This window comes from Penicillium manginii (assembly GCF_028828005.1).
Source record: "Penicillium manginii strain IBT 31320 chromosome Unknown utg000008l:1.0-3226943.0:1.0-3228205.0, whole genome shotgun sequence".
NCBI classification, from domain to species: domain Eukaryota; kingdom Fungi; phylum Ascomycota; class Eurotiomycetes; order Eurotiales; family Aspergillaceae; genus Penicillium; species Penicillium manginii.
The window spans coordinates 2,010,864-2,033,508 of record NW_026643109.1 but is presented as its reverse complement, the minus strand read 5'-3'; the positions used below and the strand labels follow the sequence as shown (position 1 = coordinate 2,033,508).

The 22,645-nt window shown below is 51.6% G+C and overlaps 11 protein-coding genes across 11 annotated transcripts; 7 read left to right on the top strand and 4 right to left on the bottom strand.

Moving 5' to 3' along the window:
• Positions 1-910: 910 nt before the first annotated feature.
• On the top strand, positions 911-1,198 carry N7533_011413 (uncharacterized protein; the record flags this gene model as incomplete). Its single annotated transcript, XM_057108063.1, has 1 exon — positions 911-1,198. The coding sequence occupies one exon, from the start codon at positions 911-913 to the stop codon at positions 1,196-1,198; it is 288 nt and encodes a 95-aa protein (XP_056955441.1).
• Positions 1,199-2,005: 807 nt separating this feature from the next.
• N7533_011412 (exportin CRM1) lies at positions 2,006-5,696 on the top strand (the record flags this gene model as incomplete). The annotated part of the gene is made up of 7 exons (XM_057108062.1): positions 2,006-2,071; positions 2,130-2,159; positions 2,286-2,358; positions 2,423-2,494; positions 2,592-5,156; positions 5,219-5,390; positions 5,456-5,696. 7 exons carry the CDS (start codon positions 2,006-2,008, stop codon positions 5,694-5,696), a joined length of 3,219 nt encoding a protein of 1,072 aa, XP_056955440.1.
• Positions 5,697-6,422: 726 nt separating this feature from the next.
• Positions 6,423-7,024, top strand: N7533_011411 (PPP1R11/YPI1 family protein; the record flags this gene model as incomplete). The annotated part of the gene is made up of 2 exons (XM_057108061.1): positions 6,423-6,660; positions 6,732-7,024. The coding sequence occupies 2 exons, from the start codon at positions 6,423-6,425 to the stop codon at positions 7,022-7,024; spliced, it is 531 nt and encodes a 176-aa protein (XP_056955439.1).
• A 536-nt stretch (positions 7,025-7,560) lies between these two features.
• N7533_011410 (shugoshin family protein) lies at positions 7,561-9,641 on the bottom strand (the record flags this gene model as incomplete). The annotated part of the gene is made up of 4 exons (XM_057108060.1): positions 7,561-8,408; positions 8,479-9,020; positions 9,090-9,525; positions 9,593-9,641. The coding sequence occupies 4 exons, from the start codon at positions 9,639-9,641 to the stop codon at positions 7,561-7,563; spliced, it is 1,875 nt and encodes a 624-aa protein (XP_056955438.1).
• Positions 9,642-9,978: 337 nt separating this feature from the next.
• On the top strand, positions 9,979-10,423 carry N7533_011409 (DASH complex subunit DAD2; the record flags this gene model as incomplete). Its single annotated transcript, XM_057108059.1, has 2 exons — positions 9,979-10,186; positions 10,287-10,423. 2 exons carry the CDS (start codon positions 9,979-9,981, stop codon positions 10,421-10,423), a joined length of 345 nt encoding a protein of 114 aa, XP_056955437.1.
• A 978-nt stretch (positions 10,424-11,401) lies between these two features.
• N7533_011408 (uncharacterized protein) lies at positions 11,402-11,599 on the bottom strand (the record flags this gene model as incomplete). Its single annotated transcript, XM_057108058.1, has 1 exon — positions 11,402-11,599. The coding sequence occupies one exon, from the start codon at positions 11,597-11,599 to the stop codon at positions 11,402-11,404; it is 198 nt and encodes a 65-aa protein (XP_056955436.1).
• Positions 11,600-12,043: 444 nt separating this feature from the next.
• Positions 12,044-12,397, top strand: N7533_011407 (uncharacterized protein; the record flags this gene model as incomplete). The annotated part of the gene is made up of 1 exon (XM_057108057.1): positions 12,044-12,397. The coding sequence occupies one exon, from the start codon at positions 12,044-12,046 to the stop codon at positions 12,395-12,397; it is 354 nt and encodes a 117-aa protein (XP_056955435.1).
• Positions 12,398-13,275: 878 nt separating this feature from the next.
• N7533_011406 (uncharacterized protein) lies at positions 13,276-15,122 on the bottom strand (the record flags this gene model as incomplete). Its single annotated transcript, XM_057108056.1, has 5 exons — positions 13,276-13,583; positions 13,664-13,782; positions 13,855-14,471; positions 14,500-14,613; positions 14,754-15,122. 5 exons carry the CDS (start codon positions 15,120-15,122, stop codon positions 13,276-13,278), a joined length of 1,527 nt encoding a protein of 508 aa, XP_056955434.1.
• A 2,271-nt stretch (positions 15,123-17,393) lies between these two features.
• On the top strand, positions 17,394-19,565 carry N7533_011405 (glycerol-3-phosphate dehydrogenase GUT2; the record flags this gene model as incomplete). Its single annotated transcript, XM_057108055.1, has 3 exons — positions 17,394-17,493; positions 17,604-17,826; positions 17,939-19,565. 3 exons carry the CDS (start codon positions 17,394-17,396, stop codon positions 19,563-19,565), a joined length of 1,950 nt encoding a protein of 649 aa, XP_056955433.1.
• A 531-nt stretch (positions 19,566-20,096) lies between these two features.
• N7533_011404 (uncharacterized protein) lies at positions 20,097-21,087 on the top strand (the record flags this gene model as incomplete). The annotated part of the gene is made up of 2 exons (XM_057108054.1): positions 20,097-20,161; positions 20,367-21,087. 2 exons carry the CDS (start codon positions 20,097-20,099, stop codon positions 21,085-21,087), a joined length of 786 nt encoding a protein of 261 aa, XP_056955432.1.
• A 99-nt stretch (positions 21,088-21,186) lies between these two features.
• N7533_011403 (uncharacterized protein) lies at positions 21,187-21,636 on the bottom strand (the record flags this gene model as incomplete). The annotated part of the gene is made up of 1 exon (XM_057108053.1): positions 21,187-21,636. The coding sequence occupies one exon, from the start codon at positions 21,634-21,636 to the stop codon at positions 21,187-21,189; it is 450 nt and encodes a 149-aa protein (XP_056955431.1).
• Positions 21,637-22,645: the final 1,009 nt, after the last annotated feature.

The window sequence follows — 22,645 nt, the reverse complement described above, 5'->3', positions numbered from 1 at the left end:
CTCACTCACTCACTCCCTCTCTTCCACAATGTTACAGTGTCTCGGAAGGGACCGAGTAAATAATGTATGAAGGTCAAGAAAAAGGGAAAGGGAAAGGAAGAGGGGGAGGAGGTACACAAAGTGTAAGAAGCAACCGCCCAGAGGCGCCGAAAAGCGGCAATGGGAGGGGGGAAACCCGCAGGATGCGCTTGCGAGCTGAGAAGGTCAATGCACTGACTCTGAACCTGAACCTTTTTTCTTTTTCTTTTTCTCCTCTTCTTTTGGGAAATGCCAAATTAATGGAGGTTCAGATTCTCTTCCTTTCTGTTTGGTATCGTTGTACTCGGCCGGGTTAAGGGGGGGGGAAATCGCGGTAACCTCGCCTGGGGTGGGGCGGAAGCCGGGTGGTTCAGCGGCAATGGGGAATGTCAAATGGGATAGAATGGGATGGATGGGATGGAATGGGGAATCAAGAAAAGAATTAGGGATATCAGAGATATAGAGTAGACAGTTCTAGTATAAAGAGTAGAGGGGGAGGGAGGATTAAAGAGAAGGGTGTAAGGTGGGAAGAGAGAGAGAGAGAGAGAAGAAGAAGAGGGAAGAAGGGAAGAGAAGGGGCGAATTGAAGAGGGAGAGGAGGGGAAGAGAAGAGAAGAGGAAAGAGAGAGAGAGAGAGAGAGAGAGAGGGAAAGAGGGAAAGAGAGGGAAAGAGGAAGGAAGAGAAAAAAGAAAGTGCTATACACTCCAAAGTACTTTGACTAGAGTACTTCCGGGAAAGAGCTGGCCCCCTCTTACTCTACACTACTTACACTACACTAGCAGTCTAACACTACACTACACACCTCTCGTACGCCTGAGCCACATAGCGACACTCTTCTCTGTGGTCTGGCTGACCCTAAACCTTCCGGATCCCTCAATTCGGGCCAAACGAATGGGGGGCACTGGGGGCGAAATAACAAAAATAACCAAAGACCTGTTGGCGCGCGAGATCGGCAAGGACGGCGTCACGGGTCTTCGCCAATCGGAAGACCAAAGCGCGATACGCAGTGAGGTGTGCGCGGGTCTGAGACAACCATTCATTTCCCGACCGGAGCGACGATGGCGCGCGTTCCCAGGCGCCCCGTCTGGTCCGGTGGAGCTGACCGGCCAACACCGCGCGGGTGCGGGTTGGGCGGTTATGCTTCGCTTATCAGTGGTGGGCATCATGGATGTGATGTGATAGAGAGTATACTTACCGTAAGGTAAGTATGATCCATCCCTGAGGGCACTGTTGAGGGCTCCCTAAATTATAACTACTCTTCTTTTATAACCCCTAAACCCCTAACCCTTTTGCTATAATTATAGTTGTAATATATACTACACTAGAGATGGTACCTAGGTATGCACAACTCGTACTCCCGTGATACTCCCGTGACACTCCCAGTAATAGCCTACTTAGGGCACTTGTTTAGGGTTCCCTAAAGAAATAAACCCCAGACTCTTTTATTTTAGGGAACCCTAAACAAAGGCCCTAAGTAGGCTATTGCTCTATTACTCGATCACTCGATTATGTTATTACTATTACTATGTTACTCTGCTATACTCGATAGCTCCGCTGGGACGCTGACTAAGATCACCAACAACAACACTCACCGCCAGTGTGATTCCCATCTTCCCTGTGGTCTTTTCATAGATCTGATCTGATCTACTCCTTTCTCTCTTCTAGTCTCCATCTTGAGCTCCATCCAATCATCCTCCTCCCTTGGAGCAGTGCGTGCTGGCAAAAAAAACCCCCCCTCCCCATACCCTACCCTACACTTTGGAAGTTCCTGGCCGACCTGGCCGACCTACCCCACCAGGTTTAGTCTTCCTAACATCAACCTTCCCCTCCGCCCACCTTCTTCCCCTTCCATCAAATCACCACCCCCAGCCAACCGCCCTGGCTCCGACTACTTTCTTCCCCTCCCGTGTCTAGCCTTCTTTCCAGATTGTCTGTCTGGCTAGCTCTTTGGTGATATCGGCGAATTCGCCAATCTCTGCCGGCGTCATGTCTCTTTCCGTTTCAGAGCTGGACAACACTGTCCGAGCCTTCTTTGAAGGCAAAGGTGACGTGGTATGTCCATCCTGTTCTTCATGCAAATGCAACTTCCCACGGCTAACCCCCAATCCAGCAAAAACAAGCCCAACAATCTTTGACCGAAGTAAGCTTGCCTTGGCCTGCCGCGCGCCGCGCGCGCTTCCTCTCCCCCGACGCGAAGATTCTGAAGATTCCGCCTCTCCCTCTCCCCCGCCTACTACGGTACTGATCCGATCGACTTGCCTTTTAGTTTAAACAAAATCCCGATGCCTGGGTCACCGTGGGTAACATCCTTCAAGAGGCGACCTACCCTCAAACGAAGTGTAAGTTGGAGTTGGCTTTGCTTGTGCCCTGGTCTTTGATGAAGAAAGGCTGACTCGTGTTTAGATATCGCCCTACAAGTTCTTGACGATGTGATCATGACCCGTTGGAAGGTCCTGCCCAGGGAACAGTGCCAAGGTTAGTTTTCCAGTTCCTGAGGGGAATCTCACCCCGAGGGACCTCTCCCCGGGACCTCCCTCAAAGCCTTTTCTAACAATCCCTTTTTCCCTTGTAGGAATTCGCAATTTCATCGTGAACTTTATCATCGAAAACTCCGGCTCCGAGGAGAAGCTCCGCAGCGAACGCGCCTTCTTGAACAAACTGAACCTGGTCCTGGTTTCAATCTTGAAGCAGGAATGGCCACACAACTGGCCAACCTTCATCAACGAGATCATTTCATCATGCCATGCCAGCCTATCCATCTGCGAAAACAACATGGCCATCCTCCGTCTCTTGTCAGAGGAAGTCTTCGATTTCTCCCAAGACCAGATGACCTCGGCCAAGGCTCGAAACCTGAAGACTTCCATGACTCAAGAGTTTGCCTCCATTTTCCAGCTCTGCTCCGAAGTCCTCAACACCGCCAACCAGACCACCCTCGTCAAGGCAACTCTCGAGACCTTGCTCCGTTTCCTGAATTGGATCCCGCTGGGCTACATCTTCGAAACCCCCATCATCAATACCCTCCTCACTCGGTTCCTCGACGTTCCCGAGTTCCGAAATGTCACTCTCAAGTGTTTGACCGAGATCGGCGGCCTGCAGATTGGCGCTCCCTACAACTACGATGAGAAGCTGGTGTTCATGTTCACCGAGACCCTGACCAAGGTCTCCAACGTCATTCCCCTGACTATGGATTTGAAGGAGACATATGCCCAGAGTAACGGCAGAGACCAAGAATTCGTCTCGAATCTGGCCCTCTTCCTCTCGAGTTTCTTCAGTGCTCACTTGGATCTCGTCGAGAAGTTGCCCAACCAAGATTACCTCACCCACGCCCACTTCTACCTGATCCGAGTCAGCCAGATTGACGACCGCGAAGTTTTCAAGATCTGTCTGGATTACTGGACCCGGCTGGTGCAGGAGCTGTACGAGGAGATGCAGCAACTCCCAATTACCGATATCAACCCTCTGGTCACAATGGGCGTGAGTGGCCTCTCCAACGGCGGTGCCCCCCACCCAAGCACCCTGGCCAACTACCCCTTGCGCAAGCACAAGTACGAGACCGTTCTCTCCAACCTTCGCACCGTAATGATCGAGAAGATGGTCCGCCCCGAGGAGGTTCTGATCGTCGAGAATGACGAGGGAGAGATTGTGCGCGAATTTGTCAAGGAAAGCGATACCATTCAGCTTTACAAGACCATTCGCGAGTGTCTGGTCTACCTGACGCATTTGGATGTGGTGGATACCGAAACTATCATGATCGATAAATTGGCCAAGCAAGTTGATGGATCCGAGTGGTCCTGGGTCAACTGCAACACTTTGTGTTGGGCCATCGGTTCCATCTCCGGCGCCATGAATGAAGAGACCGAGAAGCGGTTCTTGGTCACTGTGATCAAGGACCTCCTGGGCCTGACCGAGCAAAAGCGCGGAAAGGACAACAAGGCCGTCGTCGCAAGTAATATCATGTATATTGTGGGCCAGTACCCCCGCTTCTTGAAGGCCCACTGGAAGTTCCTGAAGACTGTCGTGAACAAGCTCTTCGAGTTCATGCACGAGACCCACGAAGGTGTCCAGGATATGGCTTGCGATACATTTATTAAGATTGCTAACAAATGCCGACGCCACTTCGTGGCTCTGCAGCCGGGCGAGAACGAGCCCTTTATCGAGGAAATCGTTCGCAACATGCGCAAAATCACGATGGACCTTTCACCGCAGCAGATCCACACTTTCTACGAGGCTTGCGGTTATATGATCTCCGCTCAGGGCCAAAAGACTCTCCAGGACCGCCTCATCGAGAACCTGATGGCGTTGCCCAACTCCGCTTGGGACCAGATCATCGGCGAGGCCAACCAGAATGCGGCCATTCTCCAGGATTCCAACACCATCAAGATCATCGGAAACATCATGAAGACCAATGTTGCGGCTTGTTCTTCTATCGGAACATATTTCTATTCCCAAATTGGTCGAATCTACCTTGACATGTTGAACATGTACAGGGCCTCCAGCCAGCTCATTAACGACGCCGTCGCGAATGATGGCCACATTGCTCCCAAGACCCCCAAAGTCCGGGGTTTGCGAACCATCAAGAAGGAAATCCTGAAGCTGATCGATACCTATGTTGAAAAGTCCGACGATCTCGAGATGGTCAACGCCAACATGGTGCCACCCCTCCTCGAGGCGGTCCTCCTCGACTACAACCGCAACGTCCCGGACGCGCGTGAGGCGGAGGTCCTCAACGTCATGACAACCATCATCCACAAGCTCCACAACCTGATGGAGGATAAGATCCCTAGTATCATGGACTGTGTGTTCAGCTGCACTTTGGAGATGATCAACAAGGATTTCCACGAGTACCCAGAGCACCGTGTGCAATTCTTCAAACTCCTCCAGGCAGTCAACCTTTACTGTTTCCCTGCATTGCTGAAGCTCGATGCCACTCAGTTCAAGTTTGTCATTGATTCTTGCATGTGGGCTTCGAAGCACGATAACCGCGAGGTGGAGAACACCGGTCTCACCATGTGTCTCGAATTGATGAACAACATGGCCGAGACGGACCCGCAAACATCGGCGATCTTCTTCCGCCAATTCTACATCCCAATTCTTCAGGATGTATTCTTCGTTCTGACCGATAGCGATCACAAGGCTGGTGGGTGCCCCAGTTTCTCTATCCATTCCCGTATACATTCCCGCTAACACATCTAAATCTAGGCTTCAAATCACAAGCCATGCTGCTCTCTCGTATGTTCTTGTTCGTCGAATCCGGAAAGATCCAAGAACCCATTTACACCGCGGAGCAAGCGCCCGCAGGAACCTCGAACAAGGACTTCCTGCAGGAATACGTCGCAAACCTCCTCCAGAGCGCATTCAAGAACCTGCAAGAGTGAGTTGCCCCTTCTCAGCCCTCCTTCCCATCCCCCTCCCCCGCGCCCTGCTAACCCTCTCCAGCGCCCAAATCAAGCAATTCGTCATCGGCCTATTCACCTTCACCGACGACCTGAACAAGTTCAAGACCCACCTCCGCGACTTCCTAATCTCCCTAAAGGAGTTCTCCGACGACAACGCCGAGCTCTACGCCGAAGAACGCGAGCAAGCCGTTCGCGACGCCCAAGCCGCCGAGCGCGACCGCGCCATGAAAGTCGGAGGTCTCCTGAAGCCCTCGGAGATGGAGCAAGAAGATGAGCTCTGACTGGATCGAGAATACCGCGAATTGGGGCCGGAATCCGAGACAGCGAACGGCCTTGACGGCTGGTCTTTTTATGAGCTTTGATTAGATGGGAGGCGAGGCATTAGAGCCTGGCCTGTTTCTGATTCGGATCTCTGATCTCTGATCTGATCTACTTCGACGGCGTAATCCTATGTGATGCGATGCGATGCGAACTAAACCAAACCCCAAACCAACACAACCAACCCTTTCTAACTATTTGATCCCCCTTTGTAACTCTGCCACTATTCCCAGTGATCAGGTCGTGTCTGATATTTGAGATAGCTTTCAACAAAAGAATTTTCTATTAAATTTAGCCTGTAATGCTGACTGTGTAGACAGACGTAGGTAAAGCTACTAGTAACTTGGAATACTATATTCTGATTGATAGATACTCTTTGGCCGTTTAGCTGCAGCCACAGGCTTGACATACAAATCACCACGTCATCATACTACCTAGCTCACCATCAAACATTTCCAGTGTGTACTAATACTTACTCACAACCATCCTTATACCCACCTGGGTGGGCATATACTAGTATACAATAAACCATTGTCCTGCATCCCACTGGCACTCAACCCCGTTACTTAAGCGCCTCTAAAGCGGTGAGCTTATCAATCGCAAGGTAACCCACCTGCCCACCAAAGTTTCCAGCACTCACCAACCTCACACACCTCACACCACACCAAAACCAGAACCAACCTTGCAAAATGTCCCGCTCAAACCAAATAACAACCCCACAATCCACCACCACAACCACAACCTCAACACCTCGCCCCTCCTCAACCCTACCCACACCCCTCCCCCAAACCCTCCGCCTCCGAGGCGACGACAGCGCAACCGGCAGCGCAAGGACCAGCGCCGAACCCGAACCCGAATCATCCCGCCGCATAAGATGGAGCACCGACGTCGTCGACAACGAAGGAATGGGCAAGAAGAGTTCAAAAGGTACCACCACCCCACCCCACACCCCACACGCTAAAAGCAAAGCAAAGCAAAGCAGTCACTAACAAACGTAGTATGCTGCATATACCACAAAACCCGCCCAATAGGCGAAAGTAGTTCCGAATCATCCAGTTCCGACGACAGCGACAGCGACAGCGAGAGTGAGAATGAGGCTGATCGGCGGCGCCTTCGGAGAGTTGGCGGCGGGCGTGGACATGGGCATGGGCATGGGCACGAGCATGGGGATGGAGATGAATGCGGACACGGGCACGAACACTCGCCTAAACAGAGGAAGACCAAGCCAAGGAGGAAACCCAGTCCGAACGCTTATGAGAAGATGCCGAAGTCTAAGCCCGCGGGGTCTTGAGTTTATTTGGAGCGTACGGGATATAGTTTTTACCTTGGGATGGAATCTGGGCTTGATGCGGCTTGGGTGATGATATTCATACATACATGGCTGGGTCGGATGGGTTGGATTGGATTGGACAGGACTACGCAGGACTACGCCCAACACCATCATTAGAGCATTGCGATGCGATGCGATGCGCCCGGCCCGTGGATATATCGCTGATATCAGTATGGCTTGATCCGGTTGCTCGTCATTACCTTAGATGCGGAAGAGCGAGCAGAACTCGGGAGCAAGTGCTTCACGGGTGAAGGTCAGGTCAGGGCAACATGACGGGACTAGCTCAGATCAGCTCAAGGAACCCCCCATCTTCCTCAAATAAAGATCGGATATTCTTTTTTGCTTTACAGATACAAGCAGGAAAGTCATCAATACCAATCCAATTCGCAACAATTAAACAAGAGGGTATCTGTAACGCCGCAGGGCAGTCTAAAGTAAATACAATCATCCAAACCATGCACCAAGAGCTCAGCTCAGCTCAGCTCAGCTCGCCCCATTCAAACCATCATACTTCTCCTTCTGGCACCGATTCTCGTTTCTCGGGCTTCGGCAGCGGGTAATTTCCACACGTCATCATTATCAAAGCTGCTATCCGCTTGTGATGACCACTCATCGTCCACAATGGCACTCTTCGGATTCGACGAGTGTCGACGAGATTGTCGGGCAGGTTCACGGGTTGAACGCTCATCTTTGTCGGAAGGGAGAAGCTCGTCCGTCGCCGTCGACACTTTACGTCTGCGCCGAGATACTGCAATCGTATCTGACCCTCCATCTGACAAAACATCCGGCAAGACCGCGGCATGTCCAGGTGTACGTGAACGTGAACGTGAACGATCCTCGGTCTCCGACCTTTCAACAAACTGATCATCTCCATCAAGACTTTCGCGACCAAGCTGGAAGCTAGAGGATCGGCGATCCGCCACCGCGTCGGCCATATCCTTCGTCGAGCGACGCATTTTAGCCCGAAGACTCGGCTCCGCGTAGCTGACCACTGCACCGCGACGTCGGGAGGGACGCGAGACACCCGTCTCGTCAGACATATCCTCCATACTCTCTCTCGATTTCGCAATCGGGGAGTCTTTGACAACAGCAGCAGTGATCTTTGTCTTCGGCTGACTCGACACAGCATCTTCCGTAATCGATTGGTTGGCACGTTTAGGTTTCTGCATCAGAGAAGGCGGGCGACCACGAGGTCGTGCAGATGGTGGTTTTGTCGTTTGGCTCAGCATCTCCTTGGGGGTTTGAGAAGGCATATTTTTGTCTCGTCCGAGTTTCTGGCGGGACTTGCTGTCTACTTGTGAGGCGCGGGATTTCTTCGGGGAGGCTAGGTTGGAATTGGCGCTTTCTGTTCGTGGTGGTTAGTTACAGTTTCACTTAATAGCAATGGTCAGTGGAAGATGGGCTGGAATTCTTACTTGGTTCAAGAACCTTCCGTTTCGTGGTGTTTGCAGAGCCTCGTTTCATGTTCACGGGCGTTTTACTGGGAGAAGATGAACTCTCTTGGGCCAGGAACTGGAATGTATCCTTCTGCTTCTGGGGACTGCGACTCAGTCGACTAAACTGGAAGTCATCCTCAGGAGCCAGATCGAACAAGGCATCGTCGTCAAGACTAAACTTGCGCTTAGAGCCGAATTTCAAACAAGTTCCAGTGTTCGTATCGGCCTCCACCTCCGCCTTTGAGGTTGCTGTTGCTGTATGGCCGACACTCTCCACCTCATTATCGCTGGAGGCAGCTGCCACTTCGGGTCTCCTTTTCTTCTTGCGGGTCTCGAGGGTAGCGGGGAGGTAGGCTTCGGGGCTAGGCGAGAGATTGAATTTATTTTCCAAAGGTATTTCGTCCGATCTGGTCGTGTCTTCGATCGCGGTCGTAGTCGCAGTTGCGGGCTCCAGATGATGCATCAACGGCGATTCAGGCATGCAGGAATCACCCTCCACAAGCTCATGAACTTCTTGCGGCCTGCACGAGAGTTAGCGATAGCCCTTAAGCGCTCCCCCCCCCGTTCATCTCAAGCGGAACAAAACTCACTCTAACGTTTTCCTCGGAAAATATTTATCTTCCAAGATAGCAGGTAATTTCCCATCCTCGATTTCCGCATTGTAGTCCGGATCATTCGCGCGCGGAGGCGCCTCCGCCATCTTAAGACGGTCGGAGTTAGCGACGAAAGACCGATCCTTGAACATCTTCCCAGCTTTGCGAGGAAGTGCTCCCAAATCCGAAACAAGACCGTTCAATTCGGCCATTTTCGCATCGAGACGAGCTTTGATTTCGTAAACGCCGCTCTGGAGCGCCTTGGCGGAATCCAGTCGCTCATTTTCTTGGGTGAGGGTGATTATTTGGCCGCGGAGGGAAACGTTTTCGCTGAGGAGGTGCGAGACTTCTGATTCTAGGCTGCGGATGCGCATTGATTGCATGGAGTTGACTCGCATGATTTCGCGGTTTTGTCGGACGAATCGCCTCTTGACTGAAAGCATGATGGTTAGTGGATTTCGAGAGGCCAGAGGCCAGATGTACAGGCAGAATCAACTTACGAGCGTCGACTGACTCGGCCGGAGCCGCGTAGTCATTGAGTCGGGCCATGGTGGGATGGCACCGAGATCGAACGCAGGCAGGACGTGGAGTGGATGATGCTGCAAGGTAAAACGGGTGAGGTAAACATCAATGTTGATGTTTGTCCGCTTCAGGTTTAGCCCCATAACTGGATGACTCATCTAGCCCCTCAGCGGGTCACGGGAACGCAGTCACTGGGACAAAGTCACGGGATCGCGTCCCACTATGATCACATAATAATTTATTGATGAGATGACGGTGGAAGCGGACTAGAAACGATTTGTTTGCCTTTGTCTTTTTGCCTTCCACGCATCCCATCGCATTCCCCCACGCCTAAGAACGCCACATTCCTTCCTCCCTCACAGAAATGGCCTACTCGTCCCGACCAACCTCAATGCTTCCAGGCGGACTACGCCAGCCAGCCAGCCAGCCCTCATCAGCGCTGTCGACGCGTATCGCGGCCAAAAAGGCCGAGCTCGAGAATCTCCGCCAACTACGCGATTTGAGCGGCACCCTGGCCATGCAAATGCAGGCGCTCGAGAGCAAGATTGCCACGTTGAAGGATGGCACGGAGGGTATGTTTTTTTTTCTATCTCAGCCCTGCGATTCGATTCGATTTGATTTCCCAGGGCAGGGTTGTACCACCCCGACCCCGCTGATACTGATTCGATCCAGCGGTTGCGTGCGTACTTGCCAATTGGGATAACGTTCTTCGTGCTATCAGTCTAGCATCCAGTAAGCATCGCCGATACCCTATCCGATATCATATCACCCCAGCATTCCTTATCAGGAGGGGCTATCAGGAGTCTTAGACACTAACGTCATGCGCAGAGAAAGCTAGTGGTCTTGACGACGCCGCCGGAGCCGAGGGGGGCCGATGACCTGACTGAAACTCGCTTGCCAGCCACCTTGGTTCGCATCCCTGCTGAGTCAAGCGACAAGGTTGGCGAGTGAAACAGAGGAGCAGAGCAGAGACAGGGCAGAGGAATTGGCATTGGCATCATTAGCAATGCTCAATTTCATTGAATGTCTGTCCTTCACTCTCTGTCATCCCCTCTCTCCGCCTGCCACATATCCCTCGCCTCTCCATCCAGTCCAGCGCTGCCGATTCGACTCGATTCCGTCATTTCACCCAGTCGCATCGAATGCGGAGAAAAAGCCCGGCCCGGTTGGGATGAACATGCAGCAGCCATCTCTAGCTTCAGCTCCAGGTACTGCACTGCACTGTACTGCACTGTACCTGTGGTTCTGTTGAGTTCCTTGGCCTTCCCCCACTTTTCTACCCCTTTTCTACAGCTTACTTGTCACCCCTGGGCCACGGGCGCCACGATAACCCTGGGCGGATCATGTAACGGGTCCTCACGGATGCTCATAGGGTCGGGAAGGATAAGATTAGAGAAGAGGGGGGGTGGGAAGTGGGAGAGGACCTTGGCACGAAGCACGAGCACGAACCTTCCCCCGCATTTGACGGCAGCGCAGCATGGATTAGCAGCATTCCTCACTCATCGCGTGACGGTGGTTAGCGTCCCATGCAGCTAAGTTTATCGAAGGGACGTGCAGGAGTGCTCTATAAAGTTTTTGAGACCAATGAAAGGCACCAATGAGGGAAGGGTACCCTACGGAGTACATACATATACTACTGTGCGTATCCCTATTATTTAGACCAAATTAGACCAAGTTAAGCCAAGATGAGTTAGACATGAAACCGCACAGACTTGTAATACCAACCGGGGGGGGGATGTGGCTAGGATAGGAATAGGAATAGGATGGAATAGGAACTCCACTTCATCCTATGGCGTATCAGAGACTCCGTAGTCGCCATCACCATCGCCATCGCCTCCCAAGGTAACGCTCAGACCGCATGTGCGCAGATGACAGGCCCGCGAGGTCAAGGTGGAGCCCGTCGATGATTGCCCGTTCGAGGTTCCTGCAGGAATTCGCTCAGGTCCGTTGCTTTTTTTTTGTCGTAAGCGCCCGAACCACGCCATATTTTGGTGGTGCAGACGTGCAGGTTGGTCAATAATTGGCGCAGTACTGCGGGGGGGACCAGCAGACCGTGGGAGTTAGTGTGAAGATGGAAGTAGACTGAATGTATTCATATCATCATACTGTACTCCATACAGGTGATCCTCAACCAGGTACTCAGGTACCTGAGTACCTCAGTAATAGTGGATCCAATACATGCCTTGTTGCCTCGCACATTGGCCAACGGGTGTGTGGCATGATTGTCCTACCGAGTGGGGCCCCTATGAGGTGATGTTGATCGTGGTGATGCCCATGGTTTACTCTTACTCAATACATATCTACGCCTCGTTCCGCCTTGAACTTTTCTTTCCCCTCCATCTTCACTACCACCTTTACCACCTTTACCACACTTCCATCATCTCCATCACCTCCATCACCTCCCATAATATCCATCTACCATGACCACCATGTCTACCGAGTGGTCTCTAGATTTCTGCCTGGCCTGTGACCGTCAAACATCCGGCGGTCCCTACTGCTCTCAAACATGCAGACTCGCTGAACTGGATCGTCCTGAAGATTCTTCATCTTCATCTACATCTCCTCGACCAGCCAGTGGCCCCTCTCATTCGAGGTCATCTACCCTTGACTCGACTCGATCATCTCGAAGTCTGTCAGCATCATCCTCTCAAACCTCTCTTTCCTCCTTGAAAAGTCACACCTCCGATACCACCATTTCCGATCATCTTCAAGATGAGCTACGCGACTATGCGAGTTCCTTTGATCCCGTGCGAGATTTAAAGCGACGCTTGACTACTACTTAATACTATTAAGTATTGGCTTGATTCGACAAATCCCTCATCTCAGCTGAGATGACTCCACATCAACAATCTCTCAACCCCACCTCGGGCACCTCCAACCTCCCACCATCAACCTCATCAACCTGATCTACTTCATTTACCTCACTTTCGGCCACCGCCCAGCGAAACACAACATTGCATCATTGGAGGGGGAATTAAAAACCAAAGGCGTCTCATTGAAAAATGACTTGAATTTACACGGATTATCATGAAGGGCAACACCCCGCCCAAATCGGCTTTATATTTGACTCTGTTCTCACGACCATCTCCCCATACCTATACCTATACCCATACCCATACCCAAACCTATACCCACTGCTACCTATTATACTATGATATCCCGGAGTTGCAAGGATCGGATCTAATGGACACCCCTCTCAATTCGATACATCCACCAGACTGCTCGACTGTTATAAGGCTCGGCGATCGCCTGTGCTCCGCTTGTTTATTTGATTCTTTTATTTTCTTACTGTTATAGCTACGGCTCGCTACGCACAGGAACCACAGAACGGTGCAGAATGTAGAATATCTGATATATTTCAATTCAATCCCACGCTCAGAAGCGATCAAACCACCCCAACCCCCATCCTCTCAAGTTTCTCATTCCTCACACGTACCACGTACATACACGTAGCATGTACATTTCCATAATGCGTTGTATAGAGTGGGGTGACCCTAATTCACAGAACCACGGGCTCCACACAAGTGGATCGTCACCGGCGAGGGTCCACAGGCGGGTGTTTTTTCCATTCTCTCTCTCTCTCTGGGGTGGAGTAGATCTTTTTGGATTCCTTCCTTTATACTTTCCACTTTCCCATCACCTCCAATTGGCCGGGCCACACTCACGCCTTCACAATCTCGCCCAACGCCTTCGCATCTTTGGGCACAAATCGCACCTTATACTTCTGCGGAATAGCAACCAGACTCGTAGGATCCGAGTTCCCCCTCACAGGATGCCAATCCGTCTCATCATGCGGTTCGATGCGGAAACTGTTCAGTGTCCGCATGAAGACGAGATAGAGCTCGCGGTTGGCGAGCAGTGAGCCCGCGCACATGCGGTAGCCCATGCCGTATGTGAAGATTGGCGCGTCGGGTTGTTCGAACCAGCGCTCTGGGCGGAATTCCTCTGGGTCAGTCCAGACGTCGGGGTCTATTGAAGTCAGCCAGTCAGTTGGTATTTTTTTTCCCAGTTCATACGGGTTAGGATGGATGAGAGCTGGCTCCACTTACCCATATTACAAGCCCAAGCATTGAGGAAAAACACCGTCCCCTTAGGAATAACAATTCCCTCATAGGTAATATCCCGAATGGAAGTTCTCGGAAGAGCCAATCTCAGAACGCAAAAGTATCTACAGAACCGTTAGAACAGGCCTCACCTCTCGCAAACCCTCACCCTCACCCTCACCAACACTGTGACATACCTCAAGCACTCCCTCACCAAAGCCGCAACATAAGCACACTTCTGATCATCATCAGCATCACACATCGGCTGACCAGCCCCATAAAACTCCTCAATAGCCTTCGCAGCCTTATCCTGCACATCCGGCCGACTAGAAATTAGCCCAATACTCCACGCAACAAGCGTCGTAACCGTATCAAGCCCGCCCGAAAGCATCGTCAAACTAATACTAGTAAGTTCCTCCGCATTCAACTTAGCCTCCTTATCCAAAATAACATTCGCCTGAATACAAGGAACATGCGTCCCCTTCTCCATCCGCTCATCCAGTCCCCGATTCAAATCCCCCAAATACTTATCCCGCCGCAGCCTCATCTCCGCCGCCTTCTTCGAATTAGAACTAAACGGATTCAACCTCAGCAGCGGAATATAATCCTGCATATTCCCCGTCGTTGAGCGGAATCGGCTAATCTCCTCCTCGACGTGCGTGATTTCGTCGAAGAGGGCTTCTTCCTGCGAGGCGATGCGGACGCCCCAGTTCAGCGTGAGCGCGAGGCTCAGACTTAGGCGTTGGATCATGGGCATCGGGTCGACGGGGGTGGTGCCTGCTTTGCCGTAGCGGTAGAGCTCTTCCACGAAGGACTTTGATTCGACGTCTCAGGTGGGAGACGTAGGATTCGACGGATGGTCTGTTTAGGGCCGAGGCTGCGCCTTTGCGGCGGCGTTTCAGCGAGTCGCTGTAGGGCGATGTGCCGATTGTTGTGCCGGCTGTGTTTGATACGATCTAGCGATATAAGTCAGTCTCTCGTCTAGCCCGATCTGGCGTGGCTAGTCCCTTGACTACCTAGGTAGTCTAGTGCTTGTGACAAGTAAGAGCATCCAGACTGCACAAACAGATAGTAAACTCATCCCAACTCAACTCACCTTGTGAAAAGTATAAAACTCCGGCCTCGAGCTAAGAGCCTGCGCATTCTGACCGAAAAGAACCTTCGCCGACGCAGCAGAGTTCACCACAACGACGGGAATATTACCCAACATAATCTGATAAACAGCCCCATGTTTCTTCGACCAAGCGCGATACTGCTCCGCAGCATTAACACGAATCTGGCTTAGATTTCCAATCAACGGTAAGCCCGCCGGACCCCCGAGACCCTTCACACGAGCCGAGTAGCGAATAAACTCGTTCAAGATAACGTAAAGAATAGGCACCACGACAGCCGCGACACCGAGAGTCTGGAGTGGAGACTCAAGGGCGCGGGCTTGAAGGGTTGATAGTAAGGCTGCGATGGCCATGGTGAGGACCTAGCTAGACCTAGCCTGTGCAAGAGAAGGGGGAAAGACGAGGGTTGTGAAAGGCTTATTTTGGTGAATTTTGACCAAGGTCGGCGAGAGAGGGCATATTCTATAAGGTTGGCCGGCTACATGGAATGGAATATTTCCGTCGCTGTGATGCGGAGGTATACAATGTTACCCCACATTTTGTACCCCAGGTGTGACTGGCTGGATTCCGCACTCAACTATGTAGTACCCGGGAAGGGCTCGGATCAATTGTGTTTTGCTAGTATTTTGTTTTGATAACGATGACCATATTACAGTTGTATATTCTATATTCTATTGTGGTATTCGACACGCAGTAGAATATATCCAATCGTAGACCTGTAGCTGGTAGTCTATGACACTCTCTCCGTTGGTTATTGGTCGATGATAGGGCGGTGAGTATGAAGATTCTTTCTGCCGGAAATCACGGAAATCAGCCGCACTCCCGGAAATCTTGCGCTGTCCTACAATGGAATTCCTCCATTACAGGCCCTCTTTTACCTAGGCACTCGATATCTATAGTCTTTGATTGGCCATAGAAATAGCCAACGAGGCCTACATACTACTAGGCTTCGCACTGCACAGATATTTTTCTTGCTTTCTCATAGTACTGTGACAAATCACGTGTTAGTGCCTGGGGCATGAACTTGTATCTGCGTGTAGCTTCTTCTTCCTCTTCTTCATGCTTAGTAGTCTTACGAGTACCACGACTTTGTTGGTATCATGCCTACACCATATATAGACCTTCCTCATACCTGGATGCTTTACATATACCACCACCAGAATGATGAGAAAGACATTGTGTCCCCAAGCCCAGGGTACCCTGGCCACTCCATTTGTACAACCTGGATGGATGCAATTGAGACATGAAACCGCATCAGATGAATCCAGAATACTCACTGGCAGTAGTAATACTATTTACTGCGAATACCCATAGCCTGGGTGCCCTGCAGGGTCCCGGGAGCATTGACTGGTCGCTGATCGCACAGCTAGACCCGCCGCTAGTGGCAATGGCCTCAGGGCTGTACTCCATCCAGAGCATAAGTATAAAGATAAATATAAATATACTGTAATCTCCTATGCAAATCTCCCACTGATAACAATCAGCTGCCTACCAGAGGTCTACCTGGCCAAGTATTGAAGCACGGGAGAAAAAAAAGGTCCGGCTCCACCCAGAACACACAGGAGAATGCCTCATCACATTCCACCAGAAATCCTGCAAGGAGGAAACAAACCTGGAACTTGATTGGAATTTGTTTCCACTGTACTCCGTACCAAGTCCACCCATTGTATCCCGGTTTCTTAAAAGAAAAGACAGGATATCAGTCAGGGACCTCCAAACCGGTCAGTGGAAGATGACAACATCAAAGGCGAACCAAGTGGGTGGATCGACGAAGACGCGCCCCTGAAAACCGGGGCCGCGATCTGGAAGTGGATCGAGCCGCAAGTCAGCTGCGCATGCAGAGATTTGTTGGGCCCAGACCTGGTGTGCTCTTAGCGGATAAGTTCTGGATGTCTTCTTTAGGGTAAGGGGATGGAGACCTAGGGGATCTGCCTAAGAGTTCGGGAATGTCCACCGAAGCTGTCCCTTGAAAAATCGAAATCTCTGCGCGGTCACATGTAGTCCAAGTGGACACAGTCGAGTCCACCTTTGAGCACCTTGAGCTCTGAACTGAAGATCTGATTGGTGGGACAATGAGCACTCTCATCCAGTTTGTGTGGTGCATGGACACCGTCATGCTGATCCACCTGCCAATCCAATGCCAATGCCAAAGCCAATCAATGTGGACTGTGCAAGCTGGAAGGCGAATGACGCAGGCGCAGAGAGAGGCGTGCTTGGCCCAGGAAGAAAAAAAAAGGATAAATCGAAAGGGTGATAATACTTCCGCCAAAAAAGAAGGGGTGGGGGTAAAAAAGATAGAGAAGGTGTAGCGATCTCGCAAATCTTGCCTGTCTTAGAACAAAGTCACGGTATCACCTATGACTGACAAGTAGCCACAAGTTTGGTTCTTCCCGTGATTATCTTGATTTCTTCTCCTCTTCCACTACTCCAAATCTATTCTTCCTTCATCTTTTCCTCCCTTCCTCCTCTCCACTCTCCCATATTTCCTGCTCATCCCGACGAACCCTCCCACAGCTCGGTCCCCCCTTCCAATTGACCCGAGCTCTACCCTCAGAACTCTCCTACCTTAACTCCGAAAACTCGACCTCGACCTCCCAGATCATCCTACACATAGCGCTTAGATAATGGCCGCTCGTCATTCGCGCAAGCTCCTGCGACCTCTGCTCTACACCTCCGCGGCCGCGGCCGCCGGAGCGGGCCTTCTCTACATCTCCTACCGTCCTCGTAATATCCCCGGTTTTGAAGCACCCGCAGTTCCACCCCCGGATACCACGAGGGCAAGCTCGTCCCTCCCAGCTTCCCTCTCATCAAATCTCGCCTCGAACAGATCCAAGACTTGAAGAAGAGCCAGCAAGAAGACGAGCCTTATGACCTGTTGGTCATTGGTGCCGGAGCTACCGGCTCCGGTATCGCTCTCGATGCTGCGACGCGAGGATTGAGGGTCGCGATGGTTGAGCGCGACGATTTCAGTTCCGGAACTTCTAGCAAGAGTACTAAGTTGGTTCACGGTGGTGTTCGTTACTTGGAGAAGGCTTTCTGGGAGTTGGATTACAACCAGTGAGTTTTTCCTTTGCCTCTGTGGGCTTTAGTGACCGACCGCAATCTCCGCTACCACCAGCGCAACCCCAGCGCAACCCATCCCACCCATACTGATCCGATTTTTCCTTAGGTACGCATTGGTGAAGGAGGCTCTTCGTGAGCGTCGCTGGTTTTTGAACACAGCTCCACACTTGTCATCATGGCTGCCCATCATGGTGCCGCTGCAAAAATGGTGGCAGGCTCCCTACTTCTGGGCAGGTTGCAAGGCCTATGACCTTCTGGCTGGCTCCGAGGGCATTGAGAGCTCCTACTTCCTGACCAAGAGTAAGGCCATTGACTCTTTCCCCATGCTGAAGCGTGACAATGTGGTCGGTGCCATGGTCTACTATGATGGTGCTCACAACGATTCTCGCATGAATGTTTCCCTAGCCATGACCGCCGCCCTCTACGGCAGTACCGTGGTGAACCACATGGAGGTCACCGGTCTGACCAAGGATGCGGATGGAAAGCTGTGCGGTGCGGTCATGAAGGATGTGATCCCCGGAAAGGATGGCAAGGAGAGTAAGGAGTTCACGATCCGCGCCAAGGGTATCATCAATGCCACTGGTCCCTTCTGTGACTCTATCCGCAAGATGGACGAGCCCGAGACCAAGGAGATCGTTGCGCCCAGCTCTGGTGTTCACATCATCCTCCCCGGTTACTACAGCCCCTCGGACATGGGTCTCATCGACCCGTCTACTTCTGACGGCCGTGTCATCTTCTTCCTTCCCTGGCAGGGTAACACCATCGCCGGTACCACCGATGCCCCCACCGAGATCACCGCCAACCCCGAGCCTTCCGAGGAGGATATCAACTGGATTCTGAAGGAGATTCGCGGTTATCTGGCTCCCGATATCAACGTGGAGCGTGGTGATGTCCTGGCCGCTTGGTCCGGTATCCGTCCCCTGGTGCGCGACCCCAACAAGACCAGCTCCCAGGCTCTGGTCCGCAACCACCTGGTCTCCGTCTCTGCTTCCGGCCTGTTGACCTGCGCCGGTGGTAAGTGGACCACCTACCGCCAGATGGCCGAGGAGGCTGTCGATGAGGCTATCAGCTCTTTCAAGCTGAAGCCCCGCTCCCTGACCAACATCCCCGACATCAGTGGTGTTGGTGGCAGCGGCCTCGTGGCTGACGGTGCTACCCTGAACGGTACCTGCCAGACCCACCAAGTGCGTCTGATCGGTGCCCACGGTTTCTCCAAGACTCTTTTCATTAACCTGATCCAACACTTTGGTCTCGAGACCGACGTCGCTAAGCACCTCACCGAGTCCTACGGTGACCGTGCCTGGCAAGTTGCTGCCCTCTCCGCCCCAACCCACGAGCGTTTCCCCGTCCGTGGCTGCCGTATCTCTCCCCTGTACCCCTTCGTCGATGGCGAGGTCCGCTACGCCGTCCGCCACGAGTATGCTCAGACTGCCGTTGACGTCATTGCCCGCCGTACTCGTCTGGCCTTCCTGAACGCCGAGGCTGCCCTGGAGGCCCTTCCCCAAGTCATCGATCTGATGGGTGATGAGTTGAACTGGACCCCTTCGCGCAAGGATGTCGAGTGGAAGGACTCACTCAAGTACCTGGCCTCCATGGGTCTCCCTCAGACTTTCATGAAGCTGTCCCGGAAGGAGGTGCAGAGTGGCCGAGTGATGGAGCTTGATGAGGAAGCATACAAGAACTTCTCTCGCACTGGTAAGCCACCACCCTATCTACCTTCTACCTACCTATGAACACTGCTAACCATCACCAGAACCCCCCTGCCGATATCCTCGAGCACGATGCCGTTGCCACACCTGAGAACGCCTCGGATGCCTCCAAATAGATCTTCTCTTATATATATAAACTCGACTTGTACAAATAGAAATGTTTCCTTAATGTTCACCTGTGTTCACGCGTGCTTTCCTTGTCTCTAGGTCTAGACCATCTTCTATGCGACGGCAAGTACGCCTCTCTCAACTTTGGTGTTGACCACCAAAAAGTATAATCACTCAATTGTGACTTCCTTTCCGCGAGATTGCAAGTTTTCTATCTTCCAACTACACACCTCGCCTTTTATCCCCGATTTCTGTATTTTTGCAATGACATTGACAGCCCAGCAAGGGGACAATACCCCGCGCCGACTTGAAGCAAATGAGTTCAATGTCGATGACAAGCCCGTTTCCCCGGCCGTGAAAGACCCATTCGGCGATGAACGCGATGCGACGGTGAAGTATAAGACCATGACATGGTGGTGAGTGATATCTGATATCTGATCACTTGTCATGCCTCTCCTCTTCGCCAACTTCATTGAAATTGATCTCCGTTTCATCCAGGCAAGCCGGCATGAGTACGTTCACCGTCTTTGCAATCATAATCACCGTGTCGCTAGAACTGATAGTGTCAGTCATGATCGCCGAAACCATCTCACTCGGCATCCTCTCTCTGCCAAAGGCGTTGTCCATCTTAGGTCTTATTCCGTATATACCCACTCTGCTCTATCCTGCTCTACCCTGTGGCTTTGCTGACCTGACCTGACCTGACCTACCTTCCAGAGGCATCTTTACCATCCTCCTGATCGGATCCATCTCCTCATACACCGGGTACACAATTGGACAACTCAAAACCCAACACCCCGAGATCCACTCTATGGCCGACGCAGGCGATCTCCTCTTAGGAAAAGCCGGCCGTCGAGTCCTCGGATTCGGCCAACTAGTCTTCTTCATCTTCGTAATGGGAAGCCACATCCTAACCTTCTCAATCATGATGAACGTCCTCAGCGACCACTCAGCCTGCACAATGCTCTACTCATCAATGGGCCTCTTAATTTCATTCCTACTAACTCTCCCCCGCCGCCTGGAGCGCCTCTCCCACCTCTCAACCGTGAGTTTCATCAGCATCATCGGCGCAGTATTAACAGATATGATCGGCGTCTCCGCAAGCAAAATGGCCGCCAGTCCTATCACGCTATTTTCGTCCCCGGCACCGACTGTCCACGACGCTTGTCTCGCAATCGCAAATATCATCTTCGCTTATGCAGGCCATGTCGCGTTCTTCACTCTTTTCTCGGAACTCAAAGATATAAAAGATTTCCCCAAGGCCCTTTCCCTCCTTCAACTGTGCGAAATGGTCATGTATACGATTTCCGCCATTGTGATATTTCTCTATGTTGGACCGTCCGTTACCTCGCCCGCTTTGAATTCCGCAGGTATACTGTTCCGCAAGATCTCGTATGGTATTGCGATTCCGACGGTACGTGTATTTACTTCTCTTTAATTTGCTTTTCATCAATACCCGAAACCTACTTGCTAATTTTCTCCCACCTCAGATCGTAATCGGAGGCGTCGTAAACGCCCACGTCGCAGTCAAATTTATCTACGTCCGCATCTTCCGAGGTACAAATTCAATGCATACCCGGTCGTTCACGGCTCGGGCCGCGTGGGCCGGCATATGCGCTGTGATTTGGATTGTATCGTGGCTGATTGCAGAAGGGATTCCAATTTTCAACGACGTGCTCGGTCTTGCGGTATGGACTGGGTCAGTGCGGTTGAAATCGAGTTTCGTTTCTGATTGGTTTTCCCAGAGTTCCTTATTCGCCAGCTGGTTTTCTTTCAGTTTACCGGGTTTCTTTGGGTTATATTTGAATCGAATAAATCGGGCCCCAGCTGTTGCCGCTATGAGGTGGAAAGAGAGAGCTTTGTATTGGTTTAACGTTTCTTTGGTGGGTTTGGGGTTCGTCTTTGTGAGTTCTTCCTGGTCCACTGATATCCCTTCCCATTCTCCCGTGAAAGATCCAGATTTCGAGAGATGAAGATGGGCAATCATACTGACCTTATTACTATTCTAGTGTGTGATTGGCCTATATTCTTCCATTCGGTCCATTGTTCGCAATTTGTATGAAGGGATTGGAGGTGAGAGCTTTTCTTGTGAAGACAATTCGATTTACTAGACTGCAGTCTGCAGAGAAACTTTGCTGGAACTCGACTTCGACCTCGACCTTGTTCCTGAACGTCACGCTATCTTAATCTTGCTTTTACAACCCAGTCTCCTCCCCACTTTCTTTTGGATGTAAGTAGAAGCAAGCAGTAACAACAATACACTGTCACCGGGCTTGGGCCCGAATCAATGCTAAAGTTAATATTAATATTAATGCACAAGGATCAAGCCCAAGACCCACTTGTAGAAATCATGCAGGGCCGGGATTTGAATGAAGTCGGTCAGGTAAGCCTTGTACATCAACCCGCAGACTGTAGGGTAGGGTAGGGTAGGATAGGGCAGTGGTATACGCACTCTTCTCTCACCGTCTTGTCTGCCTGCACCTCGTAAGAACTGCAGCACCGTGTCTTGGCAGGCCAACCGAATGAGAAAGGACACCTTCACCGGTCGTGATCGTGGTCGTGATCGTGATCATGATGCTATCCACGGGTACCCTGCAGAGCCGCCCTCTTGACACTGAGATCGACCGTGACTCGACATAATCTAACCCGCGGACCCGGCTATGAATGTAGCATCAAGTGATTCAACTCCGGCGAAACCATATATCAATCACACCACCGGCCCAACTGGTCTCTAGTTCTCCCCGTTAATTAATACCCTACCCTAGACGATAACAGCTAGCAGCTCACTAACCGACAGCCCCAATTTTAGCTGAGGCACAGAACCAGTCGGAGAATTCCTGATGGATTAGCACTAGTAATACCTAGTACCACGCTATGTACAGCACTGGCACACTCCACGATGTCACCGCGGCTCTCCGGCTTATAACCATTGGCACCTGGGCATTTCACTGGAAAGTCGAGATCAAGTTTATAAATATAGATAGCGGCGAAAGACT